Source organism: Sander vitreus, chromosome 9, assembly GCF_031162955.1.
Source record: "Sander vitreus isolate 19-12246 chromosome 9, sanVit1, whole genome shotgun sequence".
Classification (NCBI taxonomy): Eukaryota; Metazoa; Chordata; class Actinopteri; order Perciformes; family Percidae; genus Sander; species Sander vitreus.
This window is the reverse complement of record NC_135863.1, coordinates 28,801,291-28,823,845: the sequence shown is the minus strand read 5'-3', so window position 1 is coordinate 28,823,845 and position 22,555 is coordinate 28,801,291. Positions and strand designations below refer to the sequence as shown.

At 42.1% G+C, this 22,555-nt stretch overlaps 1 protein-coding gene across 8 annotated transcripts in view; it reads left to right on the top strand.

The window, feature by feature from the left end:
* The window catches only part of szt2 (SZT2 subunit of KICSTOR complex), a 154,158-nt gene that overhangs the window by 83,975 nt on the left and 47,628 nt on the right, over positions 1-22,555 (top strand). For 6 of the 8 annotated variants that reach the window (XM_078259548.1, XM_078259545.1, XM_078259544.1 and 3 more), the window contains 6 exons: positions 2,760-2,844; positions 12,411-12,461; positions 15,814-15,987; positions 18,942-19,133; positions 20,650-20,852; positions 21,813-21,979. In XM_078259548.1, the coding sequence (XP_078115674.1) occupies positions 2,760-2,844; positions 12,411-12,461; positions 15,814-15,987; positions 18,942-19,133; positions 20,650-20,852; positions 21,813-21,979 (872 nt within the window). The remainder of the gene's footprint in view (positions 1-2,759; positions 2,845-12,410; positions 12,462-15,813; positions 15,988-18,941; positions 19,134-20,649; positions 20,853-21,812; positions 21,980-22,555) is intronic. The other 2 variants (XM_078259549.1, XM_078259546.1) reach the window with 1 other exon arrangement.

Genomic DNA, 22,555 nt, shown 5'->3' with positions numbered 1-22,555 from the left:
GTACAGAGTTCAAAATTAAACCTACACCTCTAAAGCGTATTAATTGATATGCTATATATTGTTCATACATTAAATAAAACAGTAACAATTACGAGTTGTGGTTTTACTGTGCTAAGCTATAAGCTAATGCTCTCAACCCCACGTACCTACCCACTGTAACCCTAACCCTACCTAGACAATGGGCACCGCTGTGTAACATTTTGTAGGTTCAAAGATTTTTGTTAAGGAAAAGAAAGAACATTGCAAAATCTGTGGTAAAGTTGTTCAACAGTTACAGTGGGGAGAACAAGTATTTGATACCCTGCCGATTTTGCAGGTTTTCCCACTTACAAAGCATGTAGAAGTCTGTAATTTTTTATCATAGGTACTCTTCAACTGTGAGAGACGGAATCTAAAACAAAAATCCAGAAAATCACATTGTATGATTAAGTAATTAATTTGCATTTTATTGAATGACAAGTATTTGATACATCAGAAAAGCAGAACTTAATATTTGGTACAGAAGCTTTTGTTTGTAATAACAGAGATCATATGTTTCCTGTAGTTCTTGACCAGGTTTGCACACACTGCAGCAGGGATTTTGGCCCACTCATCCATACAGACCTTCTCCAGATCCTTCAGGTTTCGGGGCTGTCGCTGGGCAATACGGACTTTCAGCTCCCTCCAAAGATTTTCTGTTGGATTCAGGTCTGGAGACTGGCTAGGCCACTCCAGGACCTTGAGATGCTTCTTACGGAGCCACTCCTTAGTTGCCCTGGCTGTGTGTTTCGGGTCGTTGTCATGCTGGAAGACCCAGCCACGACCCATCTCCAATGCTCTTACTGAGGGTAGGAGGTTGTTGGCCAAGATCTCGCGATACATGGGCCCATCCATCCTCCCCTCAATACGGTGCAGTTGTCCTGTCCCCTTTGCAGAAAAGCATCCCCAAAGAATGATGTTTCCACCTCCATGCTTCACGGTTGGGATGGTGTTCTTGGGGTTGTACTCATCCTTCTTCTTCCTCCAAACACACCGAGTGGAGTTTAAACCAAAAAAGCTCTATTTTTGTCTCAGACCAAATGACCTTCTCCAATTCCTCCTCTGGATCATCCAGATGGTCATTGGCAAACTTCAGACGGGCCTGGACATGCGCTGGTGTTAAGGGCTAGTTCTGACCCAGAGCGCAGAGATTTCACACACAGACAATGTAAACAGTTTGTAAGGGTTTTAATGAACATAAATGTACTCAGAGATACAATGTGGGTTTTGTCAGGGCGGGGGAACTCCTGGCTGGTCCAAGTTCTGAGGCGAGCCAAGAGGGAAGAATCCAGGTTGTACGAGACTTGAGACAGGCAGGGAAGAGTTCACAGTTAGTTTCCACAGGTGAAGGATGAGGCTGGACGGTGAGGCTGGGAGCTTATAGGCACAGCGGAGGTAGCAGCAGGTCTGATCGGTCACTAGAGAAAAACACAGGGTAAGAATGAGCTCAAGAAAACAGACACAAAAACTAGAGTGCACAAGAACACACGGACAAAACTTGAGTATAATGAGACTCGGAGCCAAGTTACCACATGGGTGTAGATAACGAACTGGTGCCGAAGAGGTGATCAGCCCGGGTTTAAGTATTGCTGGATTGAATCTTGTAGATGAGCTGCAGCTGTGAAGAACGGCTGTGCAGTGTTGAATCGGCCACGCCCCTTACTTTCCTCTGAACACACCTCCAGCACTCCAGGTGGAAAAACACAGACACACACAGACAAACAGGGAAAAGACACCCAAAACAGGGTGGAGAGAGAGCTGACCATACCAGCTTGCTTGAGCAGGGGGCCCTTGCGTGTGCTGCAGGATTTTAATCCATGACGGGGTAGTGTGTTACTAATGGTTTTCTTTGAGACTGTGGTCCCAGCTCTCTTCAGGTCATTGAACATGTCCTGCAGTGTAGTTCTGGGCTGATCCCTCACCTTCCTCATGATCATTGATGCCCCACGAGGTGAGATCTTGCATGGAACCCCGGACCGAGGGAGATTGACCATCATCTTGAACTTCTTCCATTTTCTAATAATTGCGCCAACAGTTGTTGCCTTCTCACCAAGCTGCTTGCCTATTGTCCTGTAGCCCATCCCAGCCTTGTGCAGGTCTACCATTTTATCCCTGATGTCCTTACACAGCTGTCTGGTCTTGGCCATTGTGGAGAGGTTGGAGTCTGTTTGTTTGAGTGTGTGGACAGGTGTCTTTTATTCAGGTAACAAGTTCAAACAGGTGCAGTTAATACAGGTAATGAGTGGAGAACAGGAGGGCTTCTTAAAGAAAAACTAACAGATCTGTGAGAGCCGGAATTCTTACTGGTTGGTAGGTGATCAAATACTTATGTCATGCAATAAAATGCAAATTAATTGTTTTAAAATCATACAATGTGATTTTCTGGATTTTTGTTTAAGATTGGCGAATGCTCACTGTCTTAACAGCAGTGAAAAGGTCTGGCTAATAATAAACCCAAAGTAAACAGACTGACTTTTTTAAGTCCTCCATCTACTTTTGATGATTTGTTGACTTGTGAAAATAAGGCATTGCTGCAGTTTGACATATGCAAGTGTACGACAAATAGCTCTGTTTAAAGTTATCTGGGTTAAGAATTAATAAATCTTAGATATGGGAGGCTGTACAAACTGTGGCAGAGACTAAAATCATTTTGACAAGTCCCATTGTGATGTATGAAATAAATGCTGACTTGTGTAGTTTGAGTTCCCAGAGGCTGATTTGCTATCCTGTTCTGTTTGCAGCACTTCTTTCATTTGAGCAGTGACTTGGCTGATGGTGATATCTACCTCTACAATAAACCTGGAGGCCAGGGGACGGGAGGCAAAGGTAATCACATTTCCCCAGCCACAGGGACCCACAAACTGCTACGGCACTATTTACACTTCACACTTATTTATATACCCTCATTTATGTTTATACTTTTCTATTGTTTTATAACAGTCTTGTATAGTTGTCCTTTGGATTGCACCACATGAACATGTTTGCTCTTTGTTTGGGTTCTTGATTTTCTACTTTCCACCTAATGTGTAGTCTGAATGTTTGCTTCACTCCCATTGAACGTTGCATCATTCATTCTTTTGGTTTTGCACTGGGGACCTAGCCTGGGAAAACCCTGATAAACTTCCGGCAAATTCGAGATTTGAATTGAATGATCATTTTTGTATCATTATTCTCTTTTCATTGAAAATTACTCAAATGAAAAGAAATTAAAATGATTATAGTGTGGAGGATCTGTACCAAACAAAAATTTGTAGTACTGTACCTAAGTACTTATACTTTACTTGAGTCTTTTCTTTTCATGCCACTTTCTACTTCTACTCCGCTACATTTCAGAGAGAAATATTGTACTTTTTACTTCACTACATTAATCTAACAGCTTTAGTTACTTTACACATTAAGATTTCTGAACACAGAACACATGTAGATTTTGAAATCTAGTTTTATTATAAATGAAACTAGCCAGCAATATAACGGCCTACAAGTCCAGCTGAAATGATTAGACCATTAAACACGCAACTGTTTGGATCCTTTACACTTTCTAAAATGGGAGGAGTTTTCTTTACTTTTAATACTTTAACTACATTTTCCTGATACATACTTTTGCTTAAGTTACATTTTCACTGCAGGACTTATACTGAGTATTTTTACAGTGTGGTATTAGTACTTTTAAAGTAAAAGATCTGAATACTTCTTCCACCACTGCTAGCAGCAGCCTGCTGCCCTGGACTCGGTACCAATCCTACAATAATACATTTAAAGTTACGTTTATTTAATATTGCACCTTTTACAGAAAAAGTCACAAATTTATTTACAAGAGAAAAATGGTTAAAAATAAGACACATAACAGTAAAATAAAGCAAAAAAGAATAAAGTAACCATAGAAAAATAAAACGAACAATGTTGTTAAAGCGTCAACAGAGACACAGAGCGTATGACAATAGGAAAGGCGTTCCTCAGGGTCAGAGCCACCACCTTAAAGGCACGGCCACCTTTAGTTTTTAGTAGAGCGCGAGGTCCAAGCAGTAATCCTGGTCAGAAGACCTGAGTGACCTACCGGGGATATAAGGAGGGAGCAGGGCAGAGATAGACACAGGTGCCTGACCATGCAAGGCTCTATATGTCAGAACAAGAACCTTAAAATGAAGTGCAGTACGTATTCTTCCTCGTGTGGAAATTGAATTACTTAGTGTTAACGTTACCTTAGTCTACATCCACGACAATTCATTTAGGGGATTGCTCCGATGCCGCCGGAGGTTCCGCCGGATGTCCGTCACCTTCCTCGTTCTTTGTGTTGGCGTTCTAAACTCCGGTGGATTTCTGAGGACTATGCCTAACTGCTCCTCAGATCTCTGCAGGGTAAATCCAGACAGCTAGCTAGACTATCTGTCCAATCTGAGTTTTCTGTTGCATGCCTAAAACCACTTTTGAACGTACACACGTTCCACCAAAACAACCCAGCTATTTTGCAGGGGCACCGTTGCTCCGTCCGGCACTTAGCGTTGCCCAAGACGATTGTGATTGGTTTAAAGAAATGCCAATAAACCAGAGCACATTTTTGCCCATCCTGGAATGCTGTGTGGACTAGCCAGACCTTCCTCCGCAGCGCTGTGGAGGAAGGTCTGGCAATGCAAGACTAACAGTATCTGGTCTAATTGAATGCTTTTATGCAATCAAGGTGAAACTGAGTTCAGCTAAGCTCTCTGTTTTGCTACTTTCCCTCTCCATATATTTCAGTCAGTCAAGTGATCAATGCTGAAATGTTATGTTGCAATACTTTCTCTTCATCAATATGCTCAGTCATCTATTGGCATTTGAAGTCAGTTAAAGGTTACTCTGTTCAATGAGAAACTGTTGCTGTGGAAAGTGAATAAATAATTCTGCCATCCTTCAACAGCTCTCACCAAAGGGCAACTCATTAAGAATGTAAATGATGAGTTTACAGAATTATAACCCTCTTTTATAATGACTCATATTTTTGTAATGTGCTACCTTTCATTGCCATTTTAACTCAACCTCTGACTCTTAATCACAGAACACATTATTCTGGGTGGGCTGGCTGAACAAAGAAACAGTATACAATCAGACTTTGGTTTACTTTCAGAGTTGGGCAGAGATGTGGACTCGAGTCACATTAATCTGACTTTGTCCCAGCTCTGCTTAAACGTTCTTAAAGCTATAGTGCGTAGTTTCTGTCTCCCCCGTGAGGAATTCTAAGTAATAACCACAAAACTGTCGGCGTATCCACATTACAGGGTGACACGGGAATCAATTGTCGCTCCCATCCCATCCCGAGCCCACAAAAATAATCCCGTCACATCCCGATCATGTGACTGCCCCCCAAAAAAAATCCTGTACTCCAAAATCCCGAGAGAAAGACTCCCGAATCCCGTCCCGCTCCCGTTTCGTTCCCTATGTTGTCTAAAGTTATCAGACTCTGTGTGTGTGTGTGTGTGTGTGTGTGTGTGTGTGTGTGTGTGTGTGCGTGTGCGCGCGCAGCTGCAGTGATGGCCCGAGGGAGCGAGAGCAGCTCCTCTGCTCTGCTGCCCTAATGTTGTTGTGTGAATGCAGCGCTGCAGAGCTGTTTGTCTCTCACTGCTGGGTGGGTTTGGGTTAGGTAGTGACAATTTTTCAAGACTCCCGCGTGTCACGGTATTCCTAATCAACAAACGTACTGTGAGTTGTAAGTAGTTCTCTTTTCTAAAACGAAATGCCTCGCAATCTTTGGGCGCACTCACCGCATTGCAGCGTCATTTTATAATTTAATCTCCGGCTCCGTCCCGCTCCCGTTAATTTCTATGCTGTACCTGTCTCGAACACGTTACCGACAGTGAAATTGACTCCCGTACCGCGGGAGTCCCGAAAGATTGTCACCCTCTAATACACATGATACAAAACTTCCGTGATCCCGCACCCATCACACCCCTAAATTTGCCAGTAGATTAGGATTATAGTTTTCTTGGACCGGTACCAAATGTGGATGTTCACTGCATGAAAGTGTGTTGTGAGCATGTGTGGAAGTAACAGCCAACAGCTCAGCTAACAACTTTATATACAGTTCTGTTTCCAACTGCAGTGTACTGGGAGCTCTCTGGGGATTCTCACCTTTAGACTCTCTTAAAAATGACCTCTGTGCAGCTGTCGAATCATAGACATCGCAGCTTGGAAGAGTTTGTTCATTGCTCCTGCACTCTCTCAACTTGCTGTCTAAGTACTTTTTAATTGCTGTGCGGAGAAGCTCTGACTCCATCTCATTAGTTTTAGCAGCTGCGAAACAACATGCTTTAAGTTATATGATGTTACCTGATCCCTGCCCAGTGTGTGAAATAACTCAGATACTCACCTGTTTCTGCAGCTAATTAATGAAGTGTTTGCTAATGACTCTTAGTTGCACTGTCTGCCGAATCCCAATGGACCTAATTTTTTAAACACCAATGTATTTGCAAACCTTGACAGTGAAATGACAAGAGACATTTATTATATAATGACCATGCGTTTGTGTGTAAAATAAAATTTCAATCTGTCTCCCAAATGAAATGGAACCACAAACAGTAACTAAGTATCTACTCTGACTGATGTTGACCTTTGCAGGGGTTTTTTTTTTTTTAGCAAGTTTTACAATTTTAAGTTCAATGTGCTGTGGCAAACTAGCTAATTAGCGATGTAGTCTGCAAACTAGGGCTGCACGCTATGAGGAAAATATCTAATTGCGGTTATTTTGACTGATACTGCGTTTGCGATATGATTCACGATATTGGAGGAACTAATCAATTTTGTATCATTATTCTCATTTTCATTGAAAAATATTAGAATTGATGCGATTAAAATGTGATTTTTGCAAGGCTCTGTACCAAAAGAAGATTTTTTCTTTAATCTGTAGGATGGAATTTGAAGGCCGGGACATCTGCAGCGCCACAATTATTAATTTAGAATGGTTTGACACATATTTTGCTTTAAACAAATATTACGCCCTCGTGATTTGGATATTGCACTAGTACATATTGCGATTTCGATAACATTGCGATGAATTGTGCAGCCCTACTGCAAACTGACGTTAGCATCGCACTTTTACCTGGTGGATGTTTGTTTGGAAGCTCGAACCAGCAGGTCAAGGGGTTAAACAGGACGTGCCCATTAGTGCTGGGCGATATGACCAAACATTTGTATCACGGTATTTTTTTAAGATTCTGGCGGTTTCACGGTATATCACGGTATTTTCTTTCTTTTGCTTGACTGGGCCTTTATATAGGTTTATAATGGCTTATTCTACTGTCGGGAGTACATAGAATATCACAAAAACATTGTAATGTCGTCATGTTTACTAAAAGCTTTGATTACTAAAGGGTTTGCTTGGCTCCACAACATTATACAATAACGTTATATGAAGGAGAATGCATGACACAGTTACAGAATCTAAACTATTTTTATTGTGCAAACTGCAAAGCAGTAAAATAAACTTAAATCGAATGAATACACATACAAACCACTTTAACATAGTTTCCCTTTCAAAACAAAAATAGTTGTAAGATAGTTGTATAAACACTACCTTGGCCACAGGTAAGTTTGGTTCTTGTAAAAAAGTGGGCGACTGAACGTAGCTCTGCTGTCAGCCTCCTTCGGTGTTTGAATGTTAGTAGGTTGGTCGACGTATTTCAGCGAGGCAAGACATCTTAAATCCAGTGTTTTAATCATTGCTCTGAACCCGTCTTCCTCAACTGTCTGTAGCGGGACCGTAGGTTGATTGTTATTGCGTTCATAATGTTGCTCCGCTGCATGCTTGAAGTGACATGTCTTTAACGTTAACACGGCCGAGTAACGTTAGCACGGCCGAGTAACGTTAGCGCAACCAAGTAATGTTAGAGCGATTGGCAACAACAGTGGCTAAATTATGTCCGATTTTTTTTAGAAAACAAAAAACTTCGGAACAACAGACGGCTCCCTCTTGAGCATACGTTGTTCTGGTGTATCTCCGGTCTTTTCTTCATCCTCTAACTTTCTTCTCTGGTCTTGAATGTGCAGTAGCGACCAGAGCCTCTCCCAGCTTAACAGACTGTTATGCTACCTGGCTAGCTAGCAGCTATAATGTTACCCAGCATGCCGTCCGGCGGTGTAAATTTGTAAACGTAAAATTATTAGTGTTAGAAATTGTTTAAGTCACAAATTGTTGTGTGCTATGGTGTTTTATCCTGTTAAAGACAGTTAGTTGTGGGTTATTAATTGTTGTGTTATAAAGTTACTACCATGAGTGAGAAGGGTACGCAGTTAACAGGGCTCCCGTTCTCAATTCACTCGCAATTACTTCGGCCGTAAAGCTCTCTGCGGCAGTGTATTACGGTATATGAAAAATTCATATCATACGAGAAATGAATACTAGCCTGGTGCCGCCCTCCTACGTACTTCCGCTCAATTTTCATTTTCCTTCACTACTCCGTCTGGGTTTGCGGTATATTCTTGGGTTTTCTCCGGTCAAATATTTGGCGGTCCAATCAGTGAACAGAGGGAGTGGCTGAGAACGATGACATTGAGGACGTACACTAGAAAGATGTGAGCGAAGCCATTCAAGAACAATCTTTGCCGAGTTGTGTTGCTGGCCATGTTGTTGTTGCCCTCCTCCCCACGGGTTTCGGGAAAAGTGCTGAAGGAGTTGGCTAAGGCTAACGCTAGCGATGCTAATGCTAAATATAAGCCGATAGTTGTTGTCGGTCTCCCCTCTTGTTGCACATGCGCATGACATACGTCATGACCAAACGTTAGCGATTGGTTATGGCAGATCCAGAGTGGCTCTGGGCAGATCCAATAGTTTGAAACTTCAACAGAGTACCCGCCTTTAAGGAAGTTAACACTTGTCAATGGAGAGAGGCCAGACACTCTGTACAAATGAAAAGTACGAGAGTCTGGTAGGACCAGGCTAAATGAATACCGGTATACCGCGCAGCACTAGTGCCGTGCTCGTAGCTAATGTTGCTAATTGCATTGGGTTGTTGCTCAGGTCTATTGCTCATCTTGTGTTCTATCACATGCTGTTGGTCATTGGCTGTCCAGCTTATCATAGAACAGCGACGTTACTGCTTTATGTAAATGCCATTTGAAATGAAATGAACATACTGCTGTAACCACTCCTTCTGCCCATTCTGGCTGTGAGTGATTGCTTTGTAGCACAGCTCCTCATTCCATTCAAAAATGCACTCCAAATGTCAGCTGAAGTTATTTTGAGGCTACAGAGATAACTACTAGGGCTGCACGATATGACTAGGGCTGCACGATATGAGGAACATACTGTATCTAATTACCATTATTTTGACTGACATTACGATTGTGATATGATTCATTGAAAAATATAACATTTAAAACGATTATAAGTGTGTTTTTAGCGAGGATCTGTACCAAACAAAGATTTTTTTCTTTAGTCTGTAGGATAGGATTTTGCCAGGAAGTCTCTGCAGCACCACAATACTTAATTCAAAATGGTTTGACACATACTGTATTTTGCCTTTAACGAACATTGCGGTGCGATTTGGATATTGCACTAGTCCATATTGCGAATTTGATAGAATTGCGTTTAGTTCTGCAGACCCAATAATCACATAAAGTGAGTATCTTCCAATGTTACAGAGTTGTTGGTTGGAGCAGCGTTAGCTCAGTCCGTAGGGACTTGGCTTGGGTACCGGAGGTGTCAAGTCCAAGTACGGACTGTGGATTGGCAGGTGGAGAGGTGCAAGTTCACCTCCTGGGCACTGCTAAGCACTGCTGAGGTGCCCTTGAGCAAGGCACCGAACCCCCAACTGCTCGGCTCGCCTTTAATGTACATGTGAGCTCCTACAAAGAAGCTCTTTCAGAGCCAAGACAAATTATTACACCACCCTCATCAGCAACCAGCAAAATCACCCCAGATTGCTGTTTTTATCACTATTAACCGGCTGCTATGCCCCATTGACACCCACCAACCTCCGGATGAACCTGACTGTTGCGCCAAAGTGGATGTTATCCATCAGCAACTCCTGGTGTGTGCCCCCTCCCCTTCTAATTCCAATCGGCCACAGGACATTGCTTCCTCCCCTGCTCATCTGCCTCAGCGCTGCCTCTCCTTCACGCCTGTGGACAACCTTCTAGTGACCAAGCTGGTCACAAAAGCAAAGGCTTCCACCTGCTCCCTGAATCCAATGCCTACAGCCCTGGTCAAAGCATGTCTGCCTGTCCTGTGCCCCCATCATGGTTGATGTCATCAACTGCTCCTTGGAGTCTGGCGTAGTACCCACCTACTTTAAAACTGCCTCAGTCACCCCTATCCTTAAGAAGCCAAGTTCGGATCCAGAGGGACGTAAACAACTACCGGCCCGATCTCCAACCTTCCATTTCTAAGTAAAATCCTGGAAAAAGCAGTTGCCGCCCAAGTCCATCAGCATATGTACAACCATGAGCTCTATGAACCCCTTCAGTCAGGATTCAGACCTTATCATAGTACAGAGACTGCCCTCATCAAAATCATTGGCTTAAAAACATCTTAAAAAACATTTCCAGACTCCGGCCATCACTCTCTGACTCCGTGGCAGAAACCCTCATACATGCTTTTATTACCTCCCCTTTGGACTACTGCAATGGAGTCCTGTCTGGGGGTCCCCAGCAAAACCCTAGACAGCCTCCAGTATGTCCAAAACTCTGCCGCCAGGGTCCTCACCCACACCAAGACGTGGCAGCACACACCCAACCCTCATCCACCTTAACTGGCTCCCAATTAAGTCCAGCGTCAGATATAAAATCCTCCTTCTCACCTACAAATCCCTCCATGCCCTGGCCCCACTGTACCTCTCCGACCTCCTCCATCCATACACCCCACCCCGAAACCTGTGGTCCTCAGACGCTGGCCTGCTCCACACACCAGACTCTGTACCTTTGGAGACAGAGCCTTTAGTGTTGCAGCCCCATCCCTCTGGAACACCCTCCCTGCAGATATTCGAAATGCTACATTCCTGGGCATTTAAAAAAAACAAACTCCTGAAACACCACTTGTTTACCACAGCCTACAATCTCCCTTAGTATAGCCACAGTAATTCTGTAAAGTGTCCTTGGGTTTCATGAAAGGCGCTATATAAATAAAAGTTATTTCAATTATTATTGAATGTGCAGCCCCCTCACTCTGACATCTTTCCATTAGTGCATGTATAGGTCCCGTGTGTGCATGTGTGTGTATTTCGGGCCTGTATGTAATATATCAACAGAGTGTAAAAATCTCTTCTTCTTTAGTACAAGATTCCCCTTTTGCGTTTCCTTGCTTGTCTCTAGTAGGTTTATTGATGGAACATGTTAGCTTTGGCTGACCTTTTAGGATGCATTTTTGCGTGAAACCTTGACTGTGTCCAATATCTTTTACATGTGGTCAGGTTAGGAACGAATCCCTTCACGGCTAATATGGGCAGGTTAAAGAAGAATGATTACAAACAATAACTCTGAACGTATTTTTTAAAAACTACTACATGCAGAATTCAAAATGTGTGGTAACCCCTGGAAAAGACACTGTTGCAGACTGAATCTACATTGAAAAGAATGGGCTGATTGCAACACACAGACTGCACCAAACTAAACCATATGCCATGAGAATCATTTGAAAGATCTTGTAATCTCATAATCATGCTACACATGCTTTCTTTAAGTCTACCACTAGAATCAAGTGTAACAAGCAAGAGTCTTCCACTCTTGAGTGGAGAGTGATAGACTGCATGTCATTGGCCTTAACTCCGTCAAGGCGGTGATGTTTTTAGTTCGGTTTGTTTGTCTGTCAGCAGGATTACGGAAAACCTACTAGCACCATTTTTATGAAACTTGGTGGAAGGTGTAGCATGGGCCTAGGATCTAAATCCTGGGGCGGACACACAAATTATACTTCACTTTTGTTAAACATTGCGAGATAAGGCATGGCCTTGACGGAGGTCTGCACCTTTCCAGTGCCCTTCTAGTTCCCCAGTCATTTCAGAATAATGGTTTCAGATTTTGTTCATAAAACATATTAATGGTATTGGTACTTGGTTCATGATGAGTTTATCCATCGACTCTCTTTCCTTGGCTTTTCTATTCTCTGGGCAAAAGGGAGGGAAACCTTGTCAAAAGGTCATCAGTGTATCACAGCGCCAAAAGATCCACTGATGGGCAATTGGTGGTAGTGTAAGAAAACCAAAACACATTTAGGAATTCTCACAAAAATACATGCCCCACACTATAAGGATTTGAACCTATGACCCTCTTGCTGTGAGGCAACAGTGCCTGCCAACACAATTGTGAAGAATTCACGCCAAAGGGGTCCCGTCCCATTGGGAGTGAGAATGTGTTGGTTGGATTGGAAGGGAATTAATGATATTGGTACATCCCTAATGCTGTTCTCTGGGGGTCTTTAATGGGACCAGGTACCATGTCGGAGCTGGTTCAGCAACTCCTCCCACCTTCTCAATTTAAAGGTACCCCCCTCTTCTTCTTCATGCTGCTACTGGCCCCCATGTGCTCTGCTCTTGGCCTTTTTTTCCTAATGGCATTTCTTTGCAGTGCTGTACCTCCTTTTGTTAAGGCTTCCCCCAACTTATATGTTTATTAAAAGCTGCATACATCTTTGAGTTGCCTTGGGATGGGTGGGTGTGTGTGTGCGTGCGTGCGTGCGTGCGTGCGTGCGTGCGTTTGTTAGAGGATCGATACGCGAACTTCGGGTTCAGGTCAGGCTCATTCACATCACCGCGATAAGACATTGAACATTTTAAATTAAACAGCTTATTAACGTGAGCTTGTTGCCCCGTGTGCGCTGATGCGCTCATCTGTGGACATTTCCGAATGCCTTCCTATAGTTGCTTAATAAAAGCGGGTTTTCCACACAAACAAACGTACATGTGTCATTAGTATGAGAAAGAAAATGCGATTTTAACTGTGTCGGGCTCAGACATAAATATATTAATGCCTGTCAGGTTTGGGCCGGGGTTTGGTTACTGCTCTGTCGGACGCGGGCCGGGCTCGGACAGAAAAATGCAGCCCGATCACCACTCGTGTGTGTGTGTGTGTGTGTGTGTGTGTGTGTGTGTTGGTCGGATACTGAGTTGGTGACACTCCTCTTGAAACTGGTGAATGGATAGATCTTCTGTGCTGCCCGGTTGAAGGTGGGTGGGTGTGTGTGAGAAACATCCAGGTTTTAGAATGTGTAGCTTTTTTGCAGTCACATCCATATTTGAAGCATTGTCTATTGTCATGGCTACAGCTTTGTGTTCTATCCTGTTCCTCTGCTAGTCCATCACAAGCTCATTGTGTTTGCTTATATTGAGCTTCAGGTGATTGTTGTTGCACAATGTGTCTAATCAATCAATCAGTCATCTGTAAAAAAAAATAAATAAAGTAAAGACAGCATATTTCTGAACTTCCATTTCACCAGAAAATACACTTAATACCTCTTTATTAAATTCCTTCAAAGTCTCTTATATTATGAGTCTGGACAGACATGGATTTAAGCTGCTACTAAATTCTAGTTTTCTGTTATTTGCCATTACACACACACTGGCAATACACACATGCACATGAATTGCTCTGGAGAGATATCAGAGCGAAGGAGCTGCCACATAGTCAGCGCTCCGAGCACTTACGGGTTCAGGGCCTTGCTCAAAGGCACCCCGGCAGTGCCAAGGATGTGAACGGGCACCTGTCTACAACTAGCTGAAGTCTCTGGAGTTTGCTGTTGGCTGTGCATGTGCTGTACATCATGTTGTACTATACTATAGTTGTATTGTTGTTGTTTTTTTTTTAACTGTTTTTAAGGCCCTTACGTACACCATATCAATGGTTTATAACTGGATGGTTGTTTGTATGTGAGTATAAATGTATGGGTGCATATGTGTAATTATGTATATTTATTTATTTATTTATTTTTATAGGGCTAGACCTTCTATTTTTCTAAACTGATGTAAATTCTGCTTTTCATTCAGTTGTTTAGCTGTGAGCATGAATTCAATAAACTCAAACTCTAGCTACTGGCCCACCCTCCGCTTCCAGAGCCAGGTCCCTACAGACTGAGCTACTGCCAGCCACATAGTATCTGCTCAGATGTCCCCACTGGTCTGATAGGCAGATCCATCTGAATACAATGGCCGGCGCAGCTGTCCATCCACCATACCTGCGCACAAAAAACTGTTAGCAGCCCCTCTGGCATCAGAAGAGGGGACCTTTCTACTTGAATGTACAACTAAAAAATTAATTTTAGTTGAAGATTATCACACACATATTTGCCAATATTCCATTTACTTGTGTTTGTTTTATGCCACCCAGCGGTGCTGTTGCGTTTGTCTTTGCAACTAGGCCTGAATTCCATTCTGTTAATTTCATTGGCTGCTTATCAAAATGATGCCAACGCTCGCAAAGGAGTGCCAATTATTATCGAAATAGTTTGCCGAAACATTGTGTCACCTCTGGCTCTGCTGCACATTTATGAATTTAAATAGCTTGTTCTAAAACTGTTGTGTAGGCCGACCTAATGTAACGGAAACGTGGTTCAAGAGCTAATGTAAAATTGTTTGTTTTTGAATGTTTTATATAATGTTGTTCATATGCAACGTGGAAAAACGAAGCCGGTGTGAACAGTTCCTGCCTCCAGTGCCGAAGTTGATGCAATTCAAAGTTTTAATAACTTGTGCACATTCAATTTAATTTACTTTTATGACCGGACTTTAAGTGATCTGTATGGGTTTCTGTGCTAGTAATTACATTTGGAAAGTTTCTGTAACAGGACACCTTCCCTCTCATTGTCAATGGATATATGTGATCATTTTGGTGAAATATATACGATAATGAATAACTAGAAAAAATGGGCATGTCTCCTTTGTGGCATGTTTTGTTAGAAATGGCAAAAGTATTTCTGAAATGCATCTGTGTTTTCTGTCTCCTGCCTGTGATGGCATGCATGGCGCTTCCTACCCATTATGTGTAATAATACTAGGGGATCGTTCGATACTGGTTTTTCAGGGCCAATACCGATTATTAGTAGTTAATGAAACCGATAACAGTGAAAATGAAAATCTTTAAGTCAAAATTAAGATTTTGGAATGTTACAAACTCCAACACAAAACTTTGTTTAAATGCTTTAAGCGATTATTTAATACATTAGAAACCTTCGACATAATACCCAGTAACAGAGAGTCAGCTAGTGTTGTGGGCGGGACATTAAGTCAGACTCAGTGGTGAGTGAAACCGAAGCCGAGGGACAGACACAGAGCTGTAGCCGAGCCAAAGTTATACCATTTTTTAATTCATTAACTTGATCGGTTACCAGGCAAATACAACACCGATACAGATAATTTGCAAACTGACAAAAAAAAAAACGGCCCGATAACAGGCCAGGGCCGATAATCGGTCTATCCCTAAATAACACCCAGCAGCATGTCAAAGCTAACACATCCAGTGTTATAGGGCAACTATACCCTATGGTAAAGCATGTGCACAGTTGAAATGTAATGAGGAACTGAAGCATCAAAGGATAAAAAATGGATATAAAGACTCCCAATTTCACTGTTAGGTTCTACTGTGCTCATATTAAATCTATTCTGCTGTAACAAAACTAAAGGATGAGGTGACAGCCATGGCAATTCAAACCGAATATTATATTTTCCAGTTATACAAATGGATATTTGCCTAATAACCCCGAGGCTGAAATGAAAATTGCTTCACTGTCAAGGCTCCTTGGATAATTTTGAACAAAAGCAAATGATTTGTGACACTGCAGGTAGGAGTTGGAAACCTAATGGAGACTAGATTTCATTTGAACATATCCCCCTGCTCTTTCAGGTATCGCCTGCATCGCCCTCTCATTTGTGGACGTTCATGGTCGTCCCCTTCAGGTTCCAGTTCCGGACTGTGCTGCACTGCAGAGACCCGAGAACTGCTCCAGGCCCCTTCATCCGGACCATTTTGATGAGCTGACCGCTGTGGGTAAAGTGAACGCCATCAGAATCAACTCAGGTAGCGGTAAACCTAATTTGGGTTTTGATATGCTTGATGCTGGTTCACTCAGAGGCCAGACTATGGGCCCTATCTTGCACCCGGCGCAGCGCACATCCCTACGCAAGTGTCTTTGCTAGTTTAAGACCGACGCAGTTGTCAATTTCCCGTCCAGCGCCCACGTCGTTTAAATTGCAAATGCACCTGCGCCCATCTGTGCGCCCATGGGAGTGCTGGTCTTACAGGGAGGTGTGTTCAGGTGTATTCCCTGGCAGCAAGCAGGTTGGCTGATGCAGAGCGGAGAGGGCGGGCTGGGGTGTAGGGTTTGACCATGTCCTGGATGGATTAGCTGGGCCTGATCCGTTCGTGGCCCTGTATAAAGCTAAATACACTGGTCAAGTTGGTAAACGTGAACAGTTTACTGATGACATGAGGGTCATGATTTAATGGGTGCCTTGACGCAGTAATGCCCTTGAATGTAAGGAAACGCAAGATGAAGCAAAAATGAAGGTCCATATTCACGCATGAATGCAATTACCATCCCTAATAATAAGGTATGGTACTATAAAAGTAAACCTTTTGAACCAATGCAGGGAAAGGATCAGAATCAGCTTTATTGGCCAAGTATGTGTACCGGTGCAAGGACTTTGACTCTGGTTTTCCGTTGCTCTGAGAATGTGGTTAGACTGTACCCATGTCATTTATACCTGGCTGTGATTAGATCCCAATGTGAGACAGGCGGCCTTCAAATGTGCTCTGGGTGATCTGATTGATTCCGATGTGCTGTCTACATTTACACCTGAATAAATATGCACTGATCCAAATAAGATACAGATCACATGTTAAAGGACAAATCCGGCGCAAAATGAACCTAGGGGTTAATAACGTGTACCGAGTCGACCGTTCTCTGGGATATGTTTCCATGCTAATCGATTGTGACCAGTTTTAGCCCAAACCGCTAATTAGCTTATAACGCTAGTCGTCGGAGCACGCGTAAACTAAGAAGAAATTGCTATTTCTATACCACTAACAAGGCTCAAAATAGCACCACACTTCCACGGTAGCATAACGAGGGTCCCTACGTGTACACTTACAAAGTTGTCAATGCTTCGGTTTATATGTAGGGACCCTCATTATGCTAGCATGAAAACATTTCCCAGAGAACGGTTGACTCGGTACACGTGTTATTAACCCCTAGGTTCATTTTGCGCTGATTTTGTCGTTTAATACCAGGTGACGTCTTAAAATGTCCAAGCCCACGCTGCATTAATGACATCTTCAGGTTTATTTTCTCAGACTCGGCAAAAGCTCCTGCAAATCCACGTGTCAAATCAGTGCAGTTTCCCTTTTAGAATTACAATTTCATTTTTTTTTTTACAAGGTTACAGTATGTAGGCCCCGACTCCCGGGAGCCATGTTATTGTATAAACTGCACTAATTAGGAAATGGATTAATTACAGTCATAAAATGTCAAGCGGCGTTATGGGTAACAGTCCGGCTATTCAATTTAAAGTCTAAATATTAAAAGCCCCTAAAATTGAACGAGTAAATCTTCCTGGTAAATGAATACAACAGTGTAATATGAAGAGATTGTTGTTCCTGGAGGCTAGATTTGTCAATGTGACACTGCATCACAGGGCCATAAATCAACATTAAATCATGGTTCTGAGGGCTCATTAATATAATTGTCTTGATAAAGTGTTAGCCATACTGTGTTGTCAGTGTTGCAACAGGAGAAAAGTGATAAATAAGACCCCAGCTGTTTGGTTTGGGGCATTTCAAATATCGCTATCCTCAAATGGTGAGTTTAATTAGTTAAAACTTAACTGTTCAGTGACATTCATAATGCATGTCCCCAAATTTGTTATTGTATACTGTTTAAAAACATGTTAATGGAAGGTTACCCAAAATATTATAAGTTTGCATGATGTGGAATTTTGATGAAAAGCGTAAGAAGGAAGCAGCAGAGGACAGAAGTGGCGACGGCAATTCTTCATAATGTCTAGTTTCTCAGTTATTTCCATATCGGGAACATGAGTATTATTTTTCATTACCCCTCTAAAGATGATATTTGTATCCGACTGTACGAATGAAGCTTGCGAGGTCCGTGTGAGTGCCTGACACACGGGGAGATGTGGATAATCTTTGGCTTGTGTTTTAAATATTAATACATCCTACGTCAGAATAATCGTGATGCTTCGGAAAGAAATGACACCATGGTAGAGATGATTAATAACTTCAAGTCAGTACTGCTGACCGCCTGTAAAATTAAGACCACATTTCCCATAAACGCTGCAGCTTCCTTATTTAAATTGAATGTTGATTCCTGCAGCTCTCCCCCCAGAACACTAACCCTAATAACCCCACTATATGCACTCATTAGGGCTGCACAATATATAATATAATATATATATATATATATATAATCATCGCGATTATCAACTGGCCCAATAAACACATCGCGAAAAACTGCGACATATCACGATAGACACTAGATTTTTTTTTTTTTGTGTTAGTTGAAAGAAAATATCAGCAGAAAACTGCATTTGAAATGAATTGCATTCATTTTTTAGCCATGTCTTTTATATCCAATTCAACGTTTAATTTGTTCAGTAAAAGAATGTTGGAAATGATTTCCTTTCATTTGTTTTAAATCCAACAAGCGGTTTGTTGTATTTCAGCAGAATACTGAAAGCAGCAGAACTGAGAACACTTTAATATCTGTTTATATATGGCAAGTGATATCATTATCGCGATATTCAACGTCATTCAACTGTCTTTATCAATTTTTTATTATTTTATTCTATGTTTTGGGGCATTTTTCAGCCTTTATTTGGATAGGACAGCAGAAGACATGAAAGGGGAGAGCAGGAATGACATGCAGCAAAAGGCTGGTTTTATGTGAACGTGTGGGAGTACTGAGTCAAAGGTGTCAAAGCTGCCGATCACCGTTGTGTCTGCTTGTGTTCTTACAGAGCCACAGCTGTATGTGCGCTTTGACATCTGGGAACAAGGCAACGTCAGCCCCTTACAGCTGAGCGATAAACTGCAGGGGGCGCTGCGCCACGCGCTCTGTGATGTCGTCATGGAGCTGAAAGTCTTGCCCAATCCTCTGTGTTTGGGGGTGCTTTGCCCAGCAACCAAAGCTCAGAGAGAAGAGGCTAAAGGTGAGCTCATATTGTTTTTCATTGTATGTTTCCTCACCAAAAAAAAAAAAAAACCTCCTGTAGTTTTTTTCTTAATCAATGACTAACATGTACCGTATGGACCCAAATATAAATACGTCTGAAAAACGTGAGATTGTCTTATATTCGGGGTCGGGACTTTTATATGTCAATAAACATTCACAACAGCAGATGGCGCCAAATAGCGAGCCAGCTGGCATCGAGCATGACGAGCCGCTGGAACCAGAGCATGGGAGTGACAATAGTGACAGTGAACTGCAGCTCGGGCCACATTTTTCTGCCCAAACTAGAGAGTAGTAACCGAGCCCAACTAGAACATGACAGGCATTCTGTTTTTTTATGTCCAAACCCGACCCGAACTCAACGCAGTTAATGTAAACTAAAACACTGAACCTTTTCACTAAAAAGAAGCCCTGGGTATCCTGCTCTGCCTTTGAGAAAATGAAAGCTCAGATGGGCCGATCTGAAATCTTCCCTTTATGACGTCATAAGGGGAAAGGTTACCTCCTCCTTCTCTGCTTGCTATTGAGGAGGAGAGAGGGGGGGCAAGGTGGAGGGTGGTGGTGTGGCCTTGACCAACTGCCATGCTTCACTCATTCTCATGGGCGGGCCAAATTCTCTGGGTGGGCAAAGCAGAGAAAGGGGAGGTAACCTTTCCCCTTATGACATCATAAAGGGAAGATTCCAGATCGGCCCATCAGAGCTTTCATTTTCTCAAAGGCAGAGCAGGATACCCAGAGCTCGGTTTACACCTATCGCCATTTCTAGCCACTGGGGGACCATAGGCAGGCTGGGGGAACGCATATTAATGTTAAAAAACCTCATAAAGTTAGTTATTTTCATTCTGCACAGGCAAATCACACACATGTCCATCTGTCTACAGTGCAAGTTGTGAACTTGCGAAAAAAACTAAGGAAGATCAACTCACTATTTACCAAAGCTCTCTTCTTTTGTTCTTTACTGGTAAAATACATTTTGGGGGGGGGGGGTTTAAGGCGTCTTTCCTCAAGAAAATGTCATTATTTTTTTTTTTTAAAGAAAAAAAATGCAATTTCCCTATACATTTTGTGTCTACTTTTAGGTTTTTGCATCTCTTTGTAGTCGTGTTGTGTCTCTTTTTGGTAATTTGTGTTTCCTTTGGGGTTGTTTTGGGTCTCTGTGGTCATTTGGCGTCTCTTTGTAGGCATTTTGTGTCTCTTTGTGGTAGTTTTGTGTCTCTTTTTCACATCATTTTAGACCTTTTTTATTACTAGCATATCTGTGTCTGAAACGTTGGCAAAGCTAGAGCAGATCATAAATAAATAACACTCAAAAAGCTTAAAGAAAAAAATGTTTCCAAGAAGAGAATTCCAACTACAATCATTAGATCTGAGAAAGGTATTTTAGTTACATTTATTCGGCTTGGGTGCTGCAGCTAAACCTTATAATGACAGGGACAACCCTGACTTGGATCTAACTGCCTTGTTGTTTGTTTGTTTCTTTTAAAATGTGTCTTCAGGGCTGCTGATTCCTTTGCCCGAGGTGAAGGAAGTAAAGGACAGCCCCAGGCAGAGCAGTGGCTCCCGGGTCTTTAAAAGCTGCCCTGCTCCTATCACCTTAACCCAGTCTGTAGGGAGCACGCCTGGGACAGGGACCGCCACGCCCGAGTCCACCACACCCACCAACAAGAGCACCCGCCGCAGCTTCTGGGACATACTTCAGGTCAGTTCCTCCCGAGGAAGCCTTTCATCATGGAACTCTGTGTTTCCTAATCACTGGCTTCATTACAATTTAAAACAATATGCATGGACGTATTATTGTAAATGGGTTGTATAATTGGGTTAAATTAATATTAGAGTGACACTGTGATTTCTTTAAATTTGCTGACTGAAATAATAACTTCAACAGAAAGCACCTACCTCATGATATTATTAAGTGTTTTCTGTACTCACTGCCTGTTTAACATTAATAATCTAACACCAACAGACCAAAATGTCATGATTCGATGTGTGTGTATATATGTATATATTAGGGCTGTCAAACGATTAAATTTTCTTAATCGCGATTCATCGTTGAATTTCTATAGTTAATCGCGATTAATCGCATGTTTTATCACATGATTAAAATTATTTTGCATTTCAGAACTGTTTTTAAATACATATTAATGGAAAGCCATTCTTACCAGTGTATCTTGATTGGGAATCAAATGAATGCAAAGAAAGTGACTTTATGAACTTGATTTTGAGATTTGTATTATTATTATATTTATTATATATTTAATCTAGTCACACATTTGAATCTAGAGTCAATATTAGGGTTGGGTATTGTTTGGTTTGGATACCGGTGCTAAAGCGGTACTTTTAAAACGGTACCGGTGCCTGAACCAATACTTTAAGAAAGTAAAAAAAAAAAAGAAGGGTACTAAACAGTTGACGACATTAAAGAATGGCTTGTTTATTTTAATAAAATATTTATTTATTTAATTTTAAAATTCAATGTTTAATAATAATGTAATCACTATAACAATAACTTGCAGCGTTAAGTGGCGTTTAACTTGCCCCGGGCCATCGGGCGACCCTTATTGTTGAAACCTGTGTTTACATTTTAGCCTGTATTCCTCCATATGAGCCAGTGTTACACACAGAGCTTATATTCGTTATTTGTGACTTCAATGTGTTGCAGAGTAAGCCAGATTCATCTGAGCTCGGGAGCCCAAAGACAACTGACGACATAGTGCAAGAAAGAGGAGAGGAGGGCCGACTAGCACGACGAAGACACAAGACGGAGAACGTAAAGCAGCCGTGGAGCCAGGAGAAAGCTCTGGCTGTGGAGCTGGAGCAGACCCAGAGGTAGAGTATAACTGCAACTCTATCAGTGCATTGAGTTATTACCAATGGGTGCTAGAGCTGAAAGATTTGACCACAAAAGGGTTTTTGCAATTAAAACTATTTTTATATTACCAAGAGGGAATAGAGGTGTGAGTGTGCGGGCAGTGTACTACACTCTGTATTCAGCAACCAAACAGCAGATGGACACATTTAGAGAGCTAAAGGAGTGTGAATATTGGAGACACATTAATCAGGTAGACACAATGCAGATTTTTAATGTTAAAAAGTGCTACAGCTGTTCAGCTACTAAGCTATCTGATCTGGAAACTGACCCGAGCGGTGCAGTTTTTCCCTGGTGGATTCTTGCTTGGTAGCTTGTTCAGCAAGGCAAGGAGACATTCATGTGGGTTTTACTTCCAGCCACCCATACTGTATGGTGTGCATATGTATTATGTTCTATATCTAAAGTTTGTCACGTGTTGTTTTTATTGTACATCTTTTTAACATCTGGCCAGGGACAACAGATAGAAGTTGCCCTTCTTTCATGCAGTTTGCTGTTGATCAATCAGCATTGTCCCTGTCAAATACACTGAAAAA